This window comes from Terrapene carolina, unplaced genomic scaffold, assembly GCF_002925995.2.
Source record: "Terrapene carolina triunguis isolate 2854851 unplaced genomic scaffold, T_m_triunguis-2.0 Scaffold67, whole genome shotgun sequence".
Lineage (NCBI taxonomy): Eukaryota > Metazoa > Chordata > Testudines > Emydidae > Terrapene > Terrapene triunguis.
In genome coordinates, this window is record NW_020664418.1 from 15,933,241 (window position 1) to 15,950,064 (window position 16,824).

Here is a 16,824-nt window from a genome sequence, read left to right on the forward strand (position 1 = left end):
GGTGAACTTGGAGGCACGGTGTAGACAGAGGGTGTAGACTTTGTCAACAGGCATTGGAGGGAGACTTAAGGAGAGGTGCATAGCCACAGATTTTGTAAGGGGGAATATAAAGAGATGCTGATGTAAGTTAAGATGGACATTTGTGTGGATGAGAAAAATGGGGTAAGAAGTGGAAAGGAAGGCACTTCCAGGTTGTATAAGGGGGAAAGGGGAGTTCATTTGAATTTGTGCTTTGGGGACCCATCCAAATATTTTTATGACCCTGGCTGTGAACTGTATCTCTTCTTTTTGCAGCTCTTGCCAAGACTAACCTTCTCATCTACTTCCTGTACTGCTAGGCTATTACCTGGATCTTCCACTGCCTCCTGTCTTTGGACATTTTTATTTTGTGGGAGCTAAAAGGAGATAGCCTGAGAGAGCAGCCACATGTGGCCTTTCCTGAAGATCATGCCAAACAGAGCTAGCCTGCCATTTGTGGACATAAATCATACAGTTTCTTCCTAATCACAACTCAGTGCCTCTCTTAGTATTATCATGAGGAAATTATCCAAAAGAACTCCAGATACAGTGTTTTACTCCTTCTGAACTAGCATTGCCTTTCACAGTCCCAAGGAATACAAACCTCCTCAATCTTCGTAATTAAAAGATCTTATCAGCAGTGTGGCCCAATATTCCAGTTGATAGTGCATCTTGGCCTGCAGAGTAGGGGTTAATCATGGATTCTATTACATTAATAACAGCTGTGTTTATGTATTTTAAAATCTGAGGGAGGAAAATATTCCCGTGCAAAAGGTTCTGTAATACATTTGTATTAGGTATGAGCCCAAGTAAGGAGGTTCAAATCTGAATTATAACCTACACAAAGTTCTGGGATGTTCGGACTATGGGTTCCAGACCAGGTCCATTTCTAATTTAGAGACCTTCAGTGGGGCACCCCAAACTTATCCAACAATCAAATAGTTTCATTATCTCTTAACTTGCTATTCCCTTCTAGATAGAAATGCTCACTTGCTGAACTAGATAGAGTTCATTCTATGCTTGCTCCATTGCATTTGTAGAAATTGGCTTCCTACCTTATCATTATGGTCAATGATCCCCACAGATGTGGTAGAAAATTTACAAAATAAACTCCTCTCAAAATAACAGTTGATTTATTAGAAACGAAAAAAAATGCATCATTTTATTTTTATACAAGGAGCGGTTGCCTCACAGAGCAATACGACTGTCACTCATCCTGTTTTTCTCCCCCCCCCCTCCCATTTTGAAGGATTCATAATTGCCTTCTCTAAAATCCACCCAAAACACATTACAGGAAGCTTTAGCCTCTCAGGAAGCACATAAAATGTTTGTGTGTAATCAGGATCTCAGTGGAAATTCAGGGTTTTTGTCTATCCAAAACTGCAGATTGGAATCTCTTGACTGGTTCTAGATCAGGATGTCTATGCATTTAATACTCCGAACACAGCAGCCACTGGCAAATGAGCAAGGGAAAGGGGTGTCAGAGATAGTTACTATTTTTATTAATCTCTGATATTGGGGGCTGCCGGGGGGGAGGGAGGGGGGGAGTAAGCTTGTATATTTCTGCAGTCCCAGAACCCAGTCCTGCTTTTACTGAAATGAGTGGGGGAAATCTTCTCAATTAAATGATAGCAGACTTAGGCTCTTACTCTTCTATTTGTTATGAAGTTACTAATGAATTTGCAGAGACAAACTTGATTATCTCTGATATCATTGCCTAGATATCTATAGTGTGCTATTTTTCTTGCATGTTTCCTGGTTTATGTTTTATAATATTTTGAATGTATGTAGCACCTCTCAGATCAGATGATCCCAAAGTGGTTTACAAATTACCATGAGTATATACTAAGAGGGATCACTCCATCCACTAGTGAAATGTAGACACCTCTGGGGTGAAATACAGAAGCACCCACTCAAAGTACATAACAGTTTAGAACAGGAAATGAGGAAGAATACTGTAATCAGCTGCCTGCAGGGAGAATTAAGGGAGACAGAATGTAATTACTCAGATTGGAATTCAGCTAGAATGCTAGGCTTGACAGGCCATACTTCTGATTTGCATTCTCTTTCATGTTTTAAGTAAGCTCATGAAATGTAAGATGCTAGCCCAGTTAAACAAGTCAAGGTATTCTTTATATGATAGTATACATCTGGTGCTGGTTTAGTCACGTTATCTTTTGTCCCTCAAAACACCAGCCTCACACCTTCATTTTTTGTTAGACTTGGATTTGAGGAGATTGTAGTCATCTACATCATCCAGCAATTTTCTCAGTTGCCCACTTACACTTCTTTGTGAAGTGTGAATATGCAATCATAGTAAATCCAAAGGGTTCTAAAGCTTTTGGGTTTGTTTGTTTTTTATTACACAGGTCAGTCCAGAGCAGCCATGATACCTCCAAAGCAGCCCCGGCAGCCAAAGGGAGCTTTGGATGATGCCATTGCCTTTGGAGGAATAGCAGACCAAGAGGCAACTAACAGCTTACAGCCAACACCACCTCCACTGCCAAAGAAAACCATTTTGAGAGCCAACACAGAGCCGATCCCCAAAGAACTCCAGAAACAGACCCTGGAGAATAATCTCTGTGTTGTGGCCAACCCTACATACGACATTGACACCAACTGGGAAGCAAGCAGTGCCTGCTCTTCAGTCAGCTCAGAACTCAAGGCACTGGACAATGAGTCAGGAGATTCCTTGGACAGGCCTTTAGAAAAAGGAAAAGCAACCAACTCAACAGCCAACAGCATTTCCAGCCTAACCACTGCCAGTATTAAGGATAGGTATTCCAACAGCACGGAGTCTCTGTCTGGGAGATACATCTCTCAGACTAAGCAGAGCAAGAATATACAGAAGCCACAGAGGCAAGCACTTTATCGAGGAATTGAGAACCGAGAGGAGGTGGTAGGCAAAATCAGAAGCCTTCATACTGATTCACTGAAGAAGTTGGCAAACAAATGCGAAGATCTTTTCATGGCTGGACAGAAAGACCAGCTGCGATTTGGGGTGGACAGCTGGTCAGACTTCAGGCTAACCAGTGACAGGCCATGCTGTGAAGCAGGTGATGCAGTTTACTACCCAGCTTCTTATGCAAAAGATCCCCTCAACAATTATGCAGTCAAGGTAAGAAGGAGGTTTCAAAAACGGTTGTCCCAGACACCAGTAATATTAATAATAAAACCCTGCGTATTACAGTATAGCTAATTATGCTGTTTGCAATGGCTAATCCATGTACAGTAATGATCTGCAGCTACTGGCCCTTCTTTCTTTAAAGTGCCATTTTTGTCAATGGCATAATTAACCTTTAGCTGGATCCCCTGTTCATTGTACATCTGGGGCAATTTTTTAAAAGCCACCAACTGTCCTACTAGCTGTTTAGCATACCTATTATGTATTGACATAAGAATGGTATAAACAGCTGTGTTTTCAATGTAAAGACTGCAGGCAGGCTCTTGGAAACCTTCAGTAGTAGAACCTTTAAGTTCATTTGCATGCAGAGTCACCAAATTCTCATTTTTAATTAGGAGTAATTTCAAAGGTTTATATATATGTCTGTCTGTGAATTTTATTTATATACATTCTTAATTAGCATACCTTTCCATTCCCTTACAAACCCTTACATTCTCACCAGCCATTCTGAAGCCCTATCTTGCCATCGGTGTGGCCTTCTGTGATATATTAAAAATGAATGGAACTGAGGAATGTTGATTGGCTAGTGCTGTATTTCAGTGAAGAAAGAGTTAGCTTTTTTCGTTGAATACTCCATTCCATAGTCCTGGTCAGAAAAACATCCAGGTACTTATTTCATATGCAAATGAACAGTTATCTTACCTAATAAAGGGGTTGTGTTATTTTATCATGTTTGTGATTCATATAGGAGATTTACTCACCCTCCCTTTGGGTGCCCACACCTCCACTGCTAATGAGATGATAATGCTCATCTGATAAGATGTGCTCTAACATGAGGATGACTGGGAGCCAGGAAACCTATGTTCTATTCATTGCTCTGCCATAGACTTCCTATGTGACCTTGAGCAACTGAATGTCTGTAACTCAATTTCCCCAAGTTTAAAATGAAAATTATGATTTTTCTTACCTCACATGGGTATTGTGAGCCTAAATTCATTAATGCTTATAAAGCAAGTTGAGCTTCTCAGAGTGATGGTACTACAGAAGGGCAAAATATAATTATTATTCCCAACCACCTTTATTTGTTAAAACAGAATGAGAAGCAAGAAAGTAAGAATGTCAGTGCTAACTTGATATAAAATAGGTTCTGAATTTGAAAAGGCATCTCTTTAGGAGGTTTTTCAAGGTTACGTATTGCATTGAAGTGTTGCCACATTCTATTGGGTTTATATTTGTTCAGCCATCCAGGTCCTCTATTGTTGCAAAGATCACAGATGTAATATGGATGCCATTATAAGATGATGAAGTGAACTGTCTGCTGACTCAAAACAATTGAGAACCAGGACATGAATAACTTTATGATGTATTATTTGTCTGGCAATCTTGTCTGGTTGCAAAATCAATGGTCTTCCATTGATTTTTTTTTTTTTTTTTTTTTTTGCTTGTAATGATGCAGAAATAATCTGCCAAGAAGAGGTGGCAGGTGGTTTGCTATTTCATGCACTACGACTGGCCAGCAGATCTAGAGAGATGGAAGTGTTACATTAAACACTGAATAAAAATGTTTCATTGATGAAAGTGACGTAAAGCCTTTCCAAACATGCAGTAGAGCTTTTGAGTTTGTTTTTTAAATATATTTTGAAAGGAGAGAGTGTAGCCAAATGTGTGCTCTTTTTTTCCCTTTGTTACCCAAAACATTATTATCTTGAAAATCAGTTCACAAACTAACAGGAATTTGCCACAACCTAGTAGGTATGAAGGACTCTAGAGTGAAGGATCCATAAAATGCCATTGAACCACGGGTCACTATGGATTGTTGTGCTGTCATGGTGAGGGGAAAAGTTAGGCTTGCAAACAACTTCTCTGGCAGTGAATGTGATGTAGGAAGATACTTTGACTACAAATGCTCACTGATTTCTTTGTAAGCAAAGCAGTGCTAGCTCAAGGGAATTGCTGTTGTCTTTCCATTTTCTCCCCTTCATATTTTCAAATATTATGCTTTCAACCAAGACTGGCTCACTTTATTTGTGTTTCCTTGATAGATTTTTTTTATTGCAATGCCATTCTCTAAAATATAGTCAAGGGTTTTACTATAAACTCACCTTTAAAGGGGTCTATAACTCTACCATACCATTTGGCTCCAGATTTTTCAAAAACATATAATGTAAAAAACAAACAAACAAACAAAATCCGTTGAACTGTTGTAAATTAAGAGTATTGGCAAAAATAGCAGGATTTTACTCTCCTACAGATTTTTTATACTAACTAAATTTTGTAATCATCCATCTATAATGTGAATGCGCTATGCTTCTGGCATTTTAAACCATGAAAAAATATAGATATTAAGATCAAATCCTACAATGAACCCATAATACGGACTGTCTATTATTGTTAGACAACTTATAGTAGCAGAAGAATCATACAAGATCTATCTTGAAGGTGTCTTAAGAATTATACACATGGGGCCGTATCTTCAGCTCGTGTAAATATGTGTAGCTCCATTAACTTCAAACTGCATCACCTAAGAATCTGGTCCAGGGCTTGACAAACTCTTACTAGGTTCTATGACTTTATATTAGAGCTGAAAGAGTTTCTGACAATGGAATATTTTTTCTCCTTTTGTAACTACTTTATAGAAAACAAAAGATAACAAACTGTACAAAACTATACTTATAGATAACAACACTTAACATTAAGGGATATAGTTTCTAATTATATTAAAAAGCAAAAACTATGTTCCAGTAATATTAAGAATTAGACTTTGACCAATTGAGTACTGCTGAATTGAGTCTTCAGAAACATCCCAGTAGAATGCACCTTCTGTGTAGATGAGTATACCCAGAACATCCTTTATGTTTTATTAATTTTAATAGAAAATGGCAGTTTAATAGGTGTGGTGGAAAACCAGCCTGTCCCCAACTCATTTGTTTTGCCTAGATATTGCAGGAATAAAACTGTTTGTAAGGGTGTGTCAGGACATGCTTGCCTGCTGAATAAATGAGCGTGCAGTTTTTAGCCATGGCATTTGTGATATAAATTTCCATTATTCTCATCTCCCACTAACAAGTGTCCTTTGCAAAAAGGTACAGCAAACTGTGTGCAAGTTGCTTTGACTGAAACAATGCAAACCAAAACAATGGCTCCAGTCAGCTCAGAATTGCATTCAAACAAGCAAAAACAAGGCTCTCTTTACAAAGCTTTTATAAAATTCCTGGCTCTTAGGTATTTCCTCTTCACAAACAAGAACTAATCCATGTTCTAAATAATTGGTAGAGCTGGGTCAATGTGTCTGTGTGTGTTCCTCCATAGCAGTGGAACAGGATTCTTATCAGCAGTTCCAGACTTGTAGTGAAAAGGTCACAGTGAAATGCAAGTGAGCAGTGAGGACTAGCTTTTTGTAAAGTGTATTGGACAGGTGCAGCTTGTCTCATCCCAGCATTGGGTGTTATCCTTGAACATACTGAATAAAGCAGCAGTATAGCAAGGACCTAAGTAAAAGAGCATTAGCAGAAATAAGTGATTATTGAGAATCTTATCAGGTTTGGACTGTGAACATGGGTAATTACTGTTTCAGTGATGCGGTGGAGCAAACTGGAGTGGAAACCACTTTTAAAATTCAATATCGAACATTATCAAGACTGAAACAGCACCCTAAATTATTGAACAGTATTATGCGTACCTGAGATCATAGTTCAGAAGCCATCTTGAACAGTCAGGCAGCAGGAACCATTAAGGAGGTCCTGGCCTGAAGTGTGTGTTTGATATTTTGGCTGCAGGCAGGTGCTGCGTTGTAGCTAAGGTGGAGGAGCACGGGGTCTATAATGGGGTAAACAGGATGGGAATGTATGTAAATGCAAGTACCCTAATTTATGGCTTTATTATATCTTGAGTCCTTGCTTCAGGATGGTGGGAGTTTCCCTTGCAAGCTGTATGACCTTAGAGTTCTTGGTAACATGCATTCCCCAAGCATAAAACATAACAAAACATAAGTAAAATGCTGGCTGGCTGTCTGGAAAAAATGTATATTCCTATCTTTGTCTAGTTTGTTAGGGCATGAGAATATTTTTTTGGTAACTCAGGCTCTAAATTGAATGACCTTCCTGGCAAAAGTTTTACAGCAGATCATCCCAATACCTTGTAGCTTGGATCAAGCCAGTTTTATACATTAAACACTTAATCCATTCTAAGTGCAGTCACAGTAGCATTGAGTTTTTATGTCTTGGCATACCAGCAAAAGAGCAGAGCATTACTCCCAAAGCCAGATCAGTGAAACGAGGTCAGTGATCAAACTGGAAAGCAGGTTGTGCCAAGTACAAGATATCAATATGGGATTAGCAAGCTTTCATTTGGCACTGTATTTAATTTGCAGTTGTGCTTTTGTGTAATACAACAAAGTAGCACAGATGGTGCAGTGTTTGTGATCCTCAGTGTTTCTCATTTTCATCACTCTACAATTCATTCCCCACATATCCATCTTGTTTAAGGTTCACCGAGGCCTTGTAAAATGCATAGGCATAGTAGAAATGAGATTCCGTGCTGCTAAAGTGGAAGTCCGCTGACGGTATCCTACGCTGACGGGACCCATAATGGAAAAATAAAAGCTAATCCAGAGCATTTTTTAGAGTCTTATAACATGAAATTCTTGCTTCCTTGAAGGAAAAGGATAGACAATGGAAATGGAGAGATCGAGGAACCTAGCTTTGTTGAACTAATGTACAGTTATGGATTTCAAGGACCCCAACTGTAGAGGCTATATATTGACATGGGCACCAATGGAAAGGAAGGTGGACACACATAATTAGAGCTTAATATTCATATCTCCCTTATTTGCCTTTCCTCTCCCCATAATTTTCTATCACAGCATACCGAGGTTGTTGACCACTACTCTGCATCCTTTGACCCTGTCAAGGCTGTATCCCCACTTTGAACTTTAGGGTACAAGAGTGGGGGCCTGCATGAGGACTCCTAAGCTTATCTACCAGCTTAGCTTTGGTCCGCTGCCACCATCACAAGAACTCCCTCCCTGGGAAGCCTTGAGAAACCTTTCACCAATTCCCTGGTGAACACAGATCCAAACCCCCTTGGATCTTAAAACAAGGAGAAATTAACCATCCCCCCTCCTTCCTCCCACCCTCCTTTCACCAACTCCTGGTGAGTACAGATCCAAACCCCCTTGGATCTTAAAACAAGGAGAAATCAATCTGGTTCTTAAAAAAGAAGGCTTTTAATTAAAGAAAAAGGTAAAAATCATCTCTGTAAAATCAGTATGGAAAATAACTTTACAGGGTAATCAAACTTAAAGAGCTCAGAGGACCCCCCTCTGTCTTAGGTTCAAAGTACAGCAAACAAAGATAAATACTCTGATAAAAGGTACATTTACAAGTTGAGAAAACAAAGTAAATCTAAGACGCCTTGCCTGTCTTTTTACTTACAAGTTTGAAATAGGAGAGACTTGTTTAGAAAGATGGGGAGAACCTGGATTGATGTCTGGTCCCTCTCAGTCTCAAGAGCGAACCACCCCTTAAAACAAAGAGCACACACACAAGCCTTCCCCCCCCCCAAGATTTGAAAGTATCTTGCCCCCTTATTGGTCCTTCGGGTCAGGTGTCAGCCAGGTTACCCGAGCCTCTTAACCCTTTACAGGTAAAAGGATTTGGAGTCTCTGTACACAGAGAGCTGTTACCCTTCCCTTTATAGTTATGACACGCCCCCCAAATCACAGATAGTGTTGGACGTTCGGTTCCACACTGGCTGTGATTTCTTCCTGGAGTTCTAGGAGAAAACAGAGTTAATAAGACACATGTATCTTTAGACATACTACTGATTATATAAAAACTAACAATATGTTTCATTCCAAGAACAATTGTTAACCAGTTAACTCTGGGAAACTTTCCCGGGAGAGTGCATCAGCCACTTTGTTAGAAGCTCCCGAAATGTGTTGTATTTCAAAATCAAAATCTTGGAGAGCTAAACTCCACCGAAGAAGTTTTTTGTTATTTCCCTTGGCGGTATGAAGCCACTGTAGCGCAGCATGGTCTGTTTGTAGTTGGAAACGCCGTCCCCAAACATATGGGAGTAGCTTTTCCAGCGCGTACACAATGGCGTAGCATTCCTTTTCGCTGATTGACCAGTGACTTTCCCTCTCAGACAGTTTTTTGCTGAGAAACACGACAGGATGGAATTCTTGATCCGGTCCTTCCTGCATTAAAACTGCTCCCACGCCTCGCTCGGAAGCATCTGTGGTTACTAGGAACGGTTTGTCAAAGTCTGGGGCCCTTAGCACAGGGTCAGACATGAGTGTTGCCTTAAGCTGGTTAAAGGCCTTTTGACACTTATCAGTCCACTGAACTGCATTTGGCTGTTTCTTTCTGGTTAGGTCTGTCAGCGGGGCGGCGATTTGGCTGTAGTGTGGTACAAATTGCCTATAATATCCGGCCAAGCCTAAGAAGGATTGGACCTGTTTCTTGGACTTTGGAACCGGCCACTTTTGGATAGCATCCACTTTGGCCTGTAGGGGATTTATAGTTCCTTGACCCACCTGGTGCCCCAGGTACGTCACTCTGTTTTGGCCTATTTGACACTTTTTAGCCTTAACAGTTAGTCCTGCCTGTCGGATGCGCTCGATGACTTTTTCCAGGTGCTCCAGGTGTTCTGTCCATGAATCAGAAAAAATGGCGACATCATCGAGGTAGGCAACTGCAGATTCTCCCAATCCCGCTAAGAGACCATCTACAAGTCTTTGGAAGGTGGCGGGTGCATTTCGCAACCCGAAAGGGAGTACATTGAATTCATACACCCCTGCCTGGGTGACGAAGGCTGACCTTTCCTTAGCGGGTTCATCTAGTGGTACTTGCCAGTACCCTTTGGTTAAGTCTAAAGTAGAGATGAATTGGGCATGTCCCAATTTTTCCAATAGCCCATCTGTGCGTGGCATTGGATAGTTGTCAGGACGAGTTACAGCATTTAGCTTACGGTAGTCCACGCAAAAGCGTATTTCCCCATCTGGTTTGGGAACTAGAACCACTGGAGATGCCCATGCACTGGTAGAGGGGCGGATTATACCCATCTGTAGCATGTCCTGGATCTCCCTTTGTATAGCCGCTTGGGCATGAGGTGACTCCCGGTAGGTTGGGGTTCTAATTGGGTGACCATTACCTGTGTCAATGGAGTGGTATGCCCGTTCGGTCCGTCCTGGAGTGGCTGAGAAAATTGGTGCAAAGCTTGTGCACAGCTCCTTGATCTGCTGTCTCTGCAGACGTCTCAGGGTCGTGGAGAGGTGCACCTCTTCCACTCCACCATTCCTTTTTCCTTCGTAGTAGACACCTGCAGGCCACTCCGCGTCATCTGTTTCCTGGGCTGTAAACTGGCAAACGTTTAATTCTCTGGAATAAAAGGGCTTAAGAGAATTAACATGGTATACCTTAGGCTTTATGTTGGAGGTGGGGGAGGCTATGAGATAGTTAACAGCTCCTAGGCGCTCCTGGACCGTGAATGGTCCTTCCCACGACGCTTCCATTTTATGGGCCTGGAGCGCCTTTAAGACCATGACTTGGTCTCCTACTTTGAAGGACCGTTCTCTGGAATGTTTATCATACCAGGCCTTTTGCTCTTCCTCAGCATCCTTTAGGTTTTCTTTAGCAAGGGCTAAAGAGTGTCGGAGGGTGTTTTGTAGGTTGCTTACAAAGTCTAGAATGTTAGTTCCTGGAGAAGGTGTAAACCCCTCCCATTGCTGCTTCACCAACTGTAATGGCCCCTTAACCTCGCGGCCATACACAAGTTCAAATGGTGAAAACCCTAAACTGGGATGTGGTACAGCCCTGTAGGCAAAAAGCAACTGCTGCAACACTAGGTCCCAATCATTGGAGTGTTCATTTACGAATTTACGTATCATGGCCCCTAAAGTCCCATTAAACCTCTCCACCAGACCATTGGTTTGATGGTGATGAGGGGTGGCAACCAAGTGATTCACCCCATGAGCTTCCCACAGGTTTTTCATGTTCCCTGCCAGGAAATTAGTTCCCGAATCTGTAAGGATGTCGGAGGGCCAACCTACCCTGGCAAAAATGTCTGCTAATGCCTGGCACACACTTTTAGTCTTGGTGTTGCTTAAGGGTACAGCTTCCCGCCATCGAGTAGCAAAATCCATGAAAGTCAGTACGTACTGCTTTCCTCTGGGTGTCTTCTTTGGGAAAGGACCCAGAATATCCACAGCTACTCGCTGAAATGGGACCTCAATTATGGGTAGTGGCTGGAGAGGGGCTTTAACCTGGTCTTGGGGCTTTCCCACTCGTTGGCACACCTCACAAGACCGGACATAATTAGCAACGTCCTTGCCCATTCCCTCCCAGTGGAAGGACTTCCCCAACCGGTCTTTGGTTCTGTTCACCCCAGAATGGCCACTGGGATGATCATGGACTAAGCTCAAGAGCTTTACCCGATACTTAGTGGGAACTACCAACTGTCTTTGAGGATGCCAGTCTTCCTGGTGCCCACCAGAAAGAGTCTCCTTGTATAAAAGTCCTTTTTCTACAACAAACCAGGATCGGTTAGAAGAGCTGAGAGGCGGTGGGGTGCTCCGTGCCGCCGCCCAAGCTTTCTGAAGGCTGTCATCTGCTTCCTGCTCGGCCTGGAACTGCTCCCTTGATGCTGGAGACATCAGTTCCTCCTTGGACTGTGGCTTGGTCCCTCTGGAAGCAATGCAGGTGCTGGGGCTGTTTCCATTGACTGTGAACCGCTGTTCGCTGGTGCACTATGTGGTATCTCAGGCTCTGGCTGAGCCTCTTGGGTAGGGTTATCTGCTGCTTCCGCCAGTTCAGGCTCGCTGGTGCCCTCTGGCATTGGAGTTGTAGACGGGTTTGCAAGCGCTGGACTCAGTGCCGGCAATGGTTCTGGTGCTGGTTGCGTTGCCAGTTCCGGTTCTGGGACTGGCTTTGGCTGGGTCTCTGGGATTGGATCCACTACGGCTGTTGCAGTCGTTGACAGGGGATCTGGTTCCACCACCTGTGTTTGGGTCTCCGGTAACACCGACGGGGCTCTGGTGGACGGCTCAGGAACAGGGATGGGGGTGAAAGCTTGCTTAGCCTGGCTGCGGGTGACTATTCCCACCCTCTTGGCTAGCTTCACATGGTTGGCCAAGTCTTCCCCCAGCAGCATGGGGATGGGATAATTGTCATAGACTGCAAAAGTCCACATTCCTGCCCAGCCCTTGTACTGGACATGCAACTGGGCTGTAGGCAAGGTTACAGACTGTGACACGAAGGGTTGAATTGTCACTGTAGCCTCCGGGTTGATGAGTTTGGGGTCCACTAGGGATTGGTGGATAGTTGACACTTGTGCCCCAGTATCCCTCCAAGCGATAACCTTCTTTCCGCCCACTCTCAAGGTTTCCCTTCACTCCGAGGGTATGAGAGAGGCATCTGGGTCTGGGGATCCTTGGTGTGATTGGGGTGTAATGAACTGTAATCGGTTGGGGTTCTTGGGGCAGTGAGCCTTTATATGCCCCAGTTCATTACATTTAAAACATCGCCTTGCTAAGGTATCACCGGGGCGATATTGGTTGGTGGAGACTGGTGGGGTGGGGTGAGAAGGCGTCTGGGGTTTCCCTTGGGATGTTGGTGGGGCCTTGGGTTGTCCCCGGTGATAAGGTTTTGTTTCGACTTGCCCCTTCTGATATTCGCTCCAACTGCTACTAGCTTTTTTCTTTTCTGTCACCTCCACCCATTTGGCTCCAATCTCCCCCGCCTCGGTTACAGTTTTGGGCTTCCCATCTAGGATGTACCTTTCTATTTCCTCAGGAACACCCTCTAAAAACTGCTCCATTTGCAATAGGAAGGGCAACTCTTCCGTAGATTTAACATTTGCTCCTGATATCCAGGCATCCCAATTTTTTCCAATGTGGTAGGCATGTCGGGTAAATGACACATCAGGTTTCCACCTTAGGGCTCTGAACCGCCGACGGGCATGCTCAGGTGTTAGCCCCATTCTGATTCTGGCCTTGTTTTTAAAAAGTTCATAACTGTTCATGTGTTCCTTAGGCATTTCAGCCGCCACCTCTGCTAAGGGTCCACTGAGCTGCGGCCTCAGCTCTACCATGTACTGGTCTGCAGCGATGCGGTATCCAAGGCAGGCCCTTTCAAAATTTTCTAAGAAGGCCTCAGTATCATCGCCTGCCTTGTAGGTGGGGAATTTCCTGGGATGGGAAGTGGTACCTGGAGAGGAGTTGTTAGGATGGTCTGATGCATCCTGCCTAGTCCTTGCTACTTCCAGTTCCATCTCTTTTTCTTTCAGCTCCATCTCTCTCTTGTGGGCCTCCTGTTTGGCCTCCTCTTTGGCTTTTTCCAGCTCCATCTCTCTCTTGTGGGCCTCCTCTTTGGCTTTTTCTTCTCTTTCATGGGCCTCCTGTTTGGCTTTTGGTCCTTCGGGTCAGGTGTCAGCCAGGTTACCCGAGCCTCTTAACCCTTTACAGGTAAAAGGATTTGGAGTCTCTGTACACAGAGAGCTGTTACCCTTCCCTTTATAGTTATGACAGACCCATTCTTTATGAGCTCTAAAAACATAGGATTTGCCATACTGGATCAATCAATTCCTTCTTCGAGTAACTGCATGTGTGCATTCAGTTCTTGGGGTTGATGCACCCAGCACGTGAGCCTCAAACTTTTTCCCTCAGTGGTACCCATTGAGTGGCTCAAGCTTTCCCTCCTGCTGTGTGCCACTGCATACAGGTGTAAAGGCAGAACTGCCCCTAGCCCACCTCAGTTCCTTCTTACCGCCTATGACAGTCGTTGGAACTTTTCTATACCAAAATTCTTTCTCCCAGCCTTTGTGACCATAGTGTATGCGTGTAGTTAATCTAGTGTCTAGTCTTTAGTGTCGTTAGGATAGTTAGTAACATTTATATATACCATATATACTCATTCATAAGCCGAATTTTTTTAGTAAAAAAGGGAAGCACCAGAGTGCACCTGAAACCTAAGCACTCCTCCTCCAAATCGGTGCCTAAGTCAGCTCTAGCTTCACAAGGGGCACTGTCAACTTCTTTGGCACCACAACAAGGGACCATCTTGGTGCCAAATATCCCAGAGGTGTTTGCAGAGGCAAGAAACCTACTCTGCCTCATGGTGCCAGTGTCTCCTTCCTTACAGAAGTCCAGTCCTTCAGCACTACTGCCACTTCTGCCAGCAGTTCGACTTCCAGTACTGCAGTTGTCTGCTCCCCAGACAGGCAGTCTCTCTGTATCATCCAAAGGGAAGTCTTCTATGATGGCATCACTCCATCCATTGCCAAGTTCTCACACAGGTCCCCAGCACCAACTGGATCAGCCCAACCATGGTCAGAGAAAGGAGAATCCTCAATATCAGACTCGGAGGTGGGACTTTGCATATCACAACCCTAAAGGAGTACCCACCAGTCTGGACAAGATCCTCTCTTCCCACCTATCACCATGACCCTTCAATGTAGGGTGACCAGATAGCAAGTGTGAAAAATCGGGACAGGGGGCGAGGAGGTAATAGGCACCTATATAAGAAAAAGCCCCCAAAATCAGGACTGTCCCTATAAAATCGGAACATCTGGTCACCCTACTTCAATGAGACGTACCCTGGAAATATGGCTGGGACAGCAGGGCCCTGCCCTGTATCACTGGCCATTTTGGAATCCTTGAGGTTTTCCCCCAGCTTCCATATCTTCCCTACACCAGGCATACTCGGTGCCCTCAGGTAGTAGGCTTGAATCTACACCCAGAGCGGCTCCATCCCCAGAGTCTGGCACCAGACCCAGTACGGAGCATCAAGAGGAGGTTCCAGAACCAGAACAACAGCTGATTAGAAGAGATTCTATCCCCTCCAGTCTTGGCTTCTTCTTCGTCCTATCCAGATGAGGCCATTTCATCTGGCACGACTTCTCCTCCTCCTGATGATTGTAAAGTTTACCAGTTGTTGTTAAAGAAAGTGGCTGCAGACCTAGGTGCACAGGTCAAAGAGGTCAGGGAGTCCTCATGTCTCCTGGTTGACATTTTATCATCGGTGGGTCCCTCCAGAGTAGCTCTGCCAGTTAACAAGGTCATACTAGCGCCGATAAAGACTTTATGGCCATCCTCTTTGCCTCCCACCTCTAAAAGGGCGGAAAGTACTATGTGTCCTCCCAAGGGTTTGAGTATCTTTATACTCACCCACCTCTGAGCTCATTAGTCATCAGAGCAACTAATGAGAGAGAATGACAGGGGCATCAGGCTGCCACCCCCAACTCAGACGACACTAAGAGGCTAGAATTATTCAGCAGAAAGATTATTCAACAGGGGGGTTGCAGCTGTGTATCACTAACAAATCGTCTCTGTTGGGAGGATACAATTTTAATTAGTGGGGTTCCATGGAAAAGTTCAAGGAGCTGCTTCTAGAGAATGCTAGCCAGAGGTTCTCTTCTATGGTCAATGAGGGCAGACTAGTCTCAAGAACTTCACTGCAGGCAGCACTGGATGCAGCAGACTTGGCAGCTAGAACCACAGCCTCTGCAGTGGTCATGTGTGGATCATACTGGCTTGCACTATCAAGTACTTGCCATTTGAGGGTCCTTCTCTAGTCTCTGACCAGACAGACAGCAAGCTCCACGGACTTACGAACTCTAGAGCTACTCTGAAGTCCTTAGGTCTGTACACACCTGCCCCAGTCAGGAAGTTGTATCGGTCACAGTAGACACACTGATGTCCCACTCTTCCTTGGCAGGGCCTATCAAAAAAGAGGTCCAGGGGTTAGAGACGTAGGCCTACCCCTCCTGCTGCTTCAGCCCTGGCTCCAGGCCCCTCAAGACACTCAGGAACTGCAAAGCAGTAAATTTTGATGGGCCAGTTGAAGTCAACATACTAGTCTCCATATCTCCAGACCCGAACCCCCACACCTTCGCAAACAGTCTGTTCCACTTCCACAGTGCTTGATCCCAGATTACGTCAGACCAGTAGGTCTTGAGCACTGTTGAAGTTTGTTGGGACTGTCTCTATCTTGCTTTTGCCCCTAGCTGCCATTCTCCCTTCCTATCCCTCTCCAGGACCACTCTCACAAGAAACTCCTTATCCAGGAAGTTTGTTGCTCCTTAGCTTGGGGACCATAGACGAGGTTCCATGTGGTCTCAGAGGGAAGGGATTTTATTTCCAACATCTCCTAAACCCAAAAGCAAAAAGGTGTCACAGACCAATTTTAGACCTGCATCATCTCAACAAATTCTTTAAAAAGATAAAGTTTTGCATGGTCACCCTAGTTTCTATTATCCCTTTCCTACATCCTTAGTACTGGTATGCCTCCCTCGACTTAAAAGATACCTACTTCCATGTGGCAGTCAATCAAGCTCAAAAGAAATACCTCCAATTTCTTGTAAGTCAGAATCATAACCAGTTTACCTTTCAGCCTGTCAGCAGCTCCCAGGATCTTTACAAAGGTCATGGCAGTAGTAGCTGCATTCCTCAAAAGATTGGGAGTGTAGGTTTACCCCCGCCTAGATGACTGGCTTGTCAAAGGCCAGTCCAAACGGCAAGTGCAGAGCAGTATTACGCATATGCAGTCAACAGTCAATTTTCTGGGACTGTTAATCAGCACAGAAAAGTCTCTCCTCTCCCCAGCTCAGAGGATAGAGATTTTAGGGCTGTACTGGACTCGTCTCAAGCCAGGGCCTTCCGCACTCCAGGTTCCAGGCAATTT

The 16,824-nt window shown here is 44.1% G+C and overlaps 1 protein-coding gene across 1 annotated transcript in view; it reads left to right on the forward strand.

Moving 5' to 3' along the window:
* The window catches only part of PEAK1 (pseudopodium enriched atypical kinase 1), a 65,058-nt gene that overhangs the window by 31,669 nt on the left and 16,565 nt on the right, over positions 1-16,824 (forward strand). Inside the window, exon 3 of the mRNA XM_024205398.2 lies at positions 2,388-3,136. Within this exon, the coding sequence (XP_024061166.2) occupies positions 2,388-3,136 (749 nt within the window). The remainder of the gene's footprint in view (positions 1-2,387; positions 3,137-16,824) is intronic.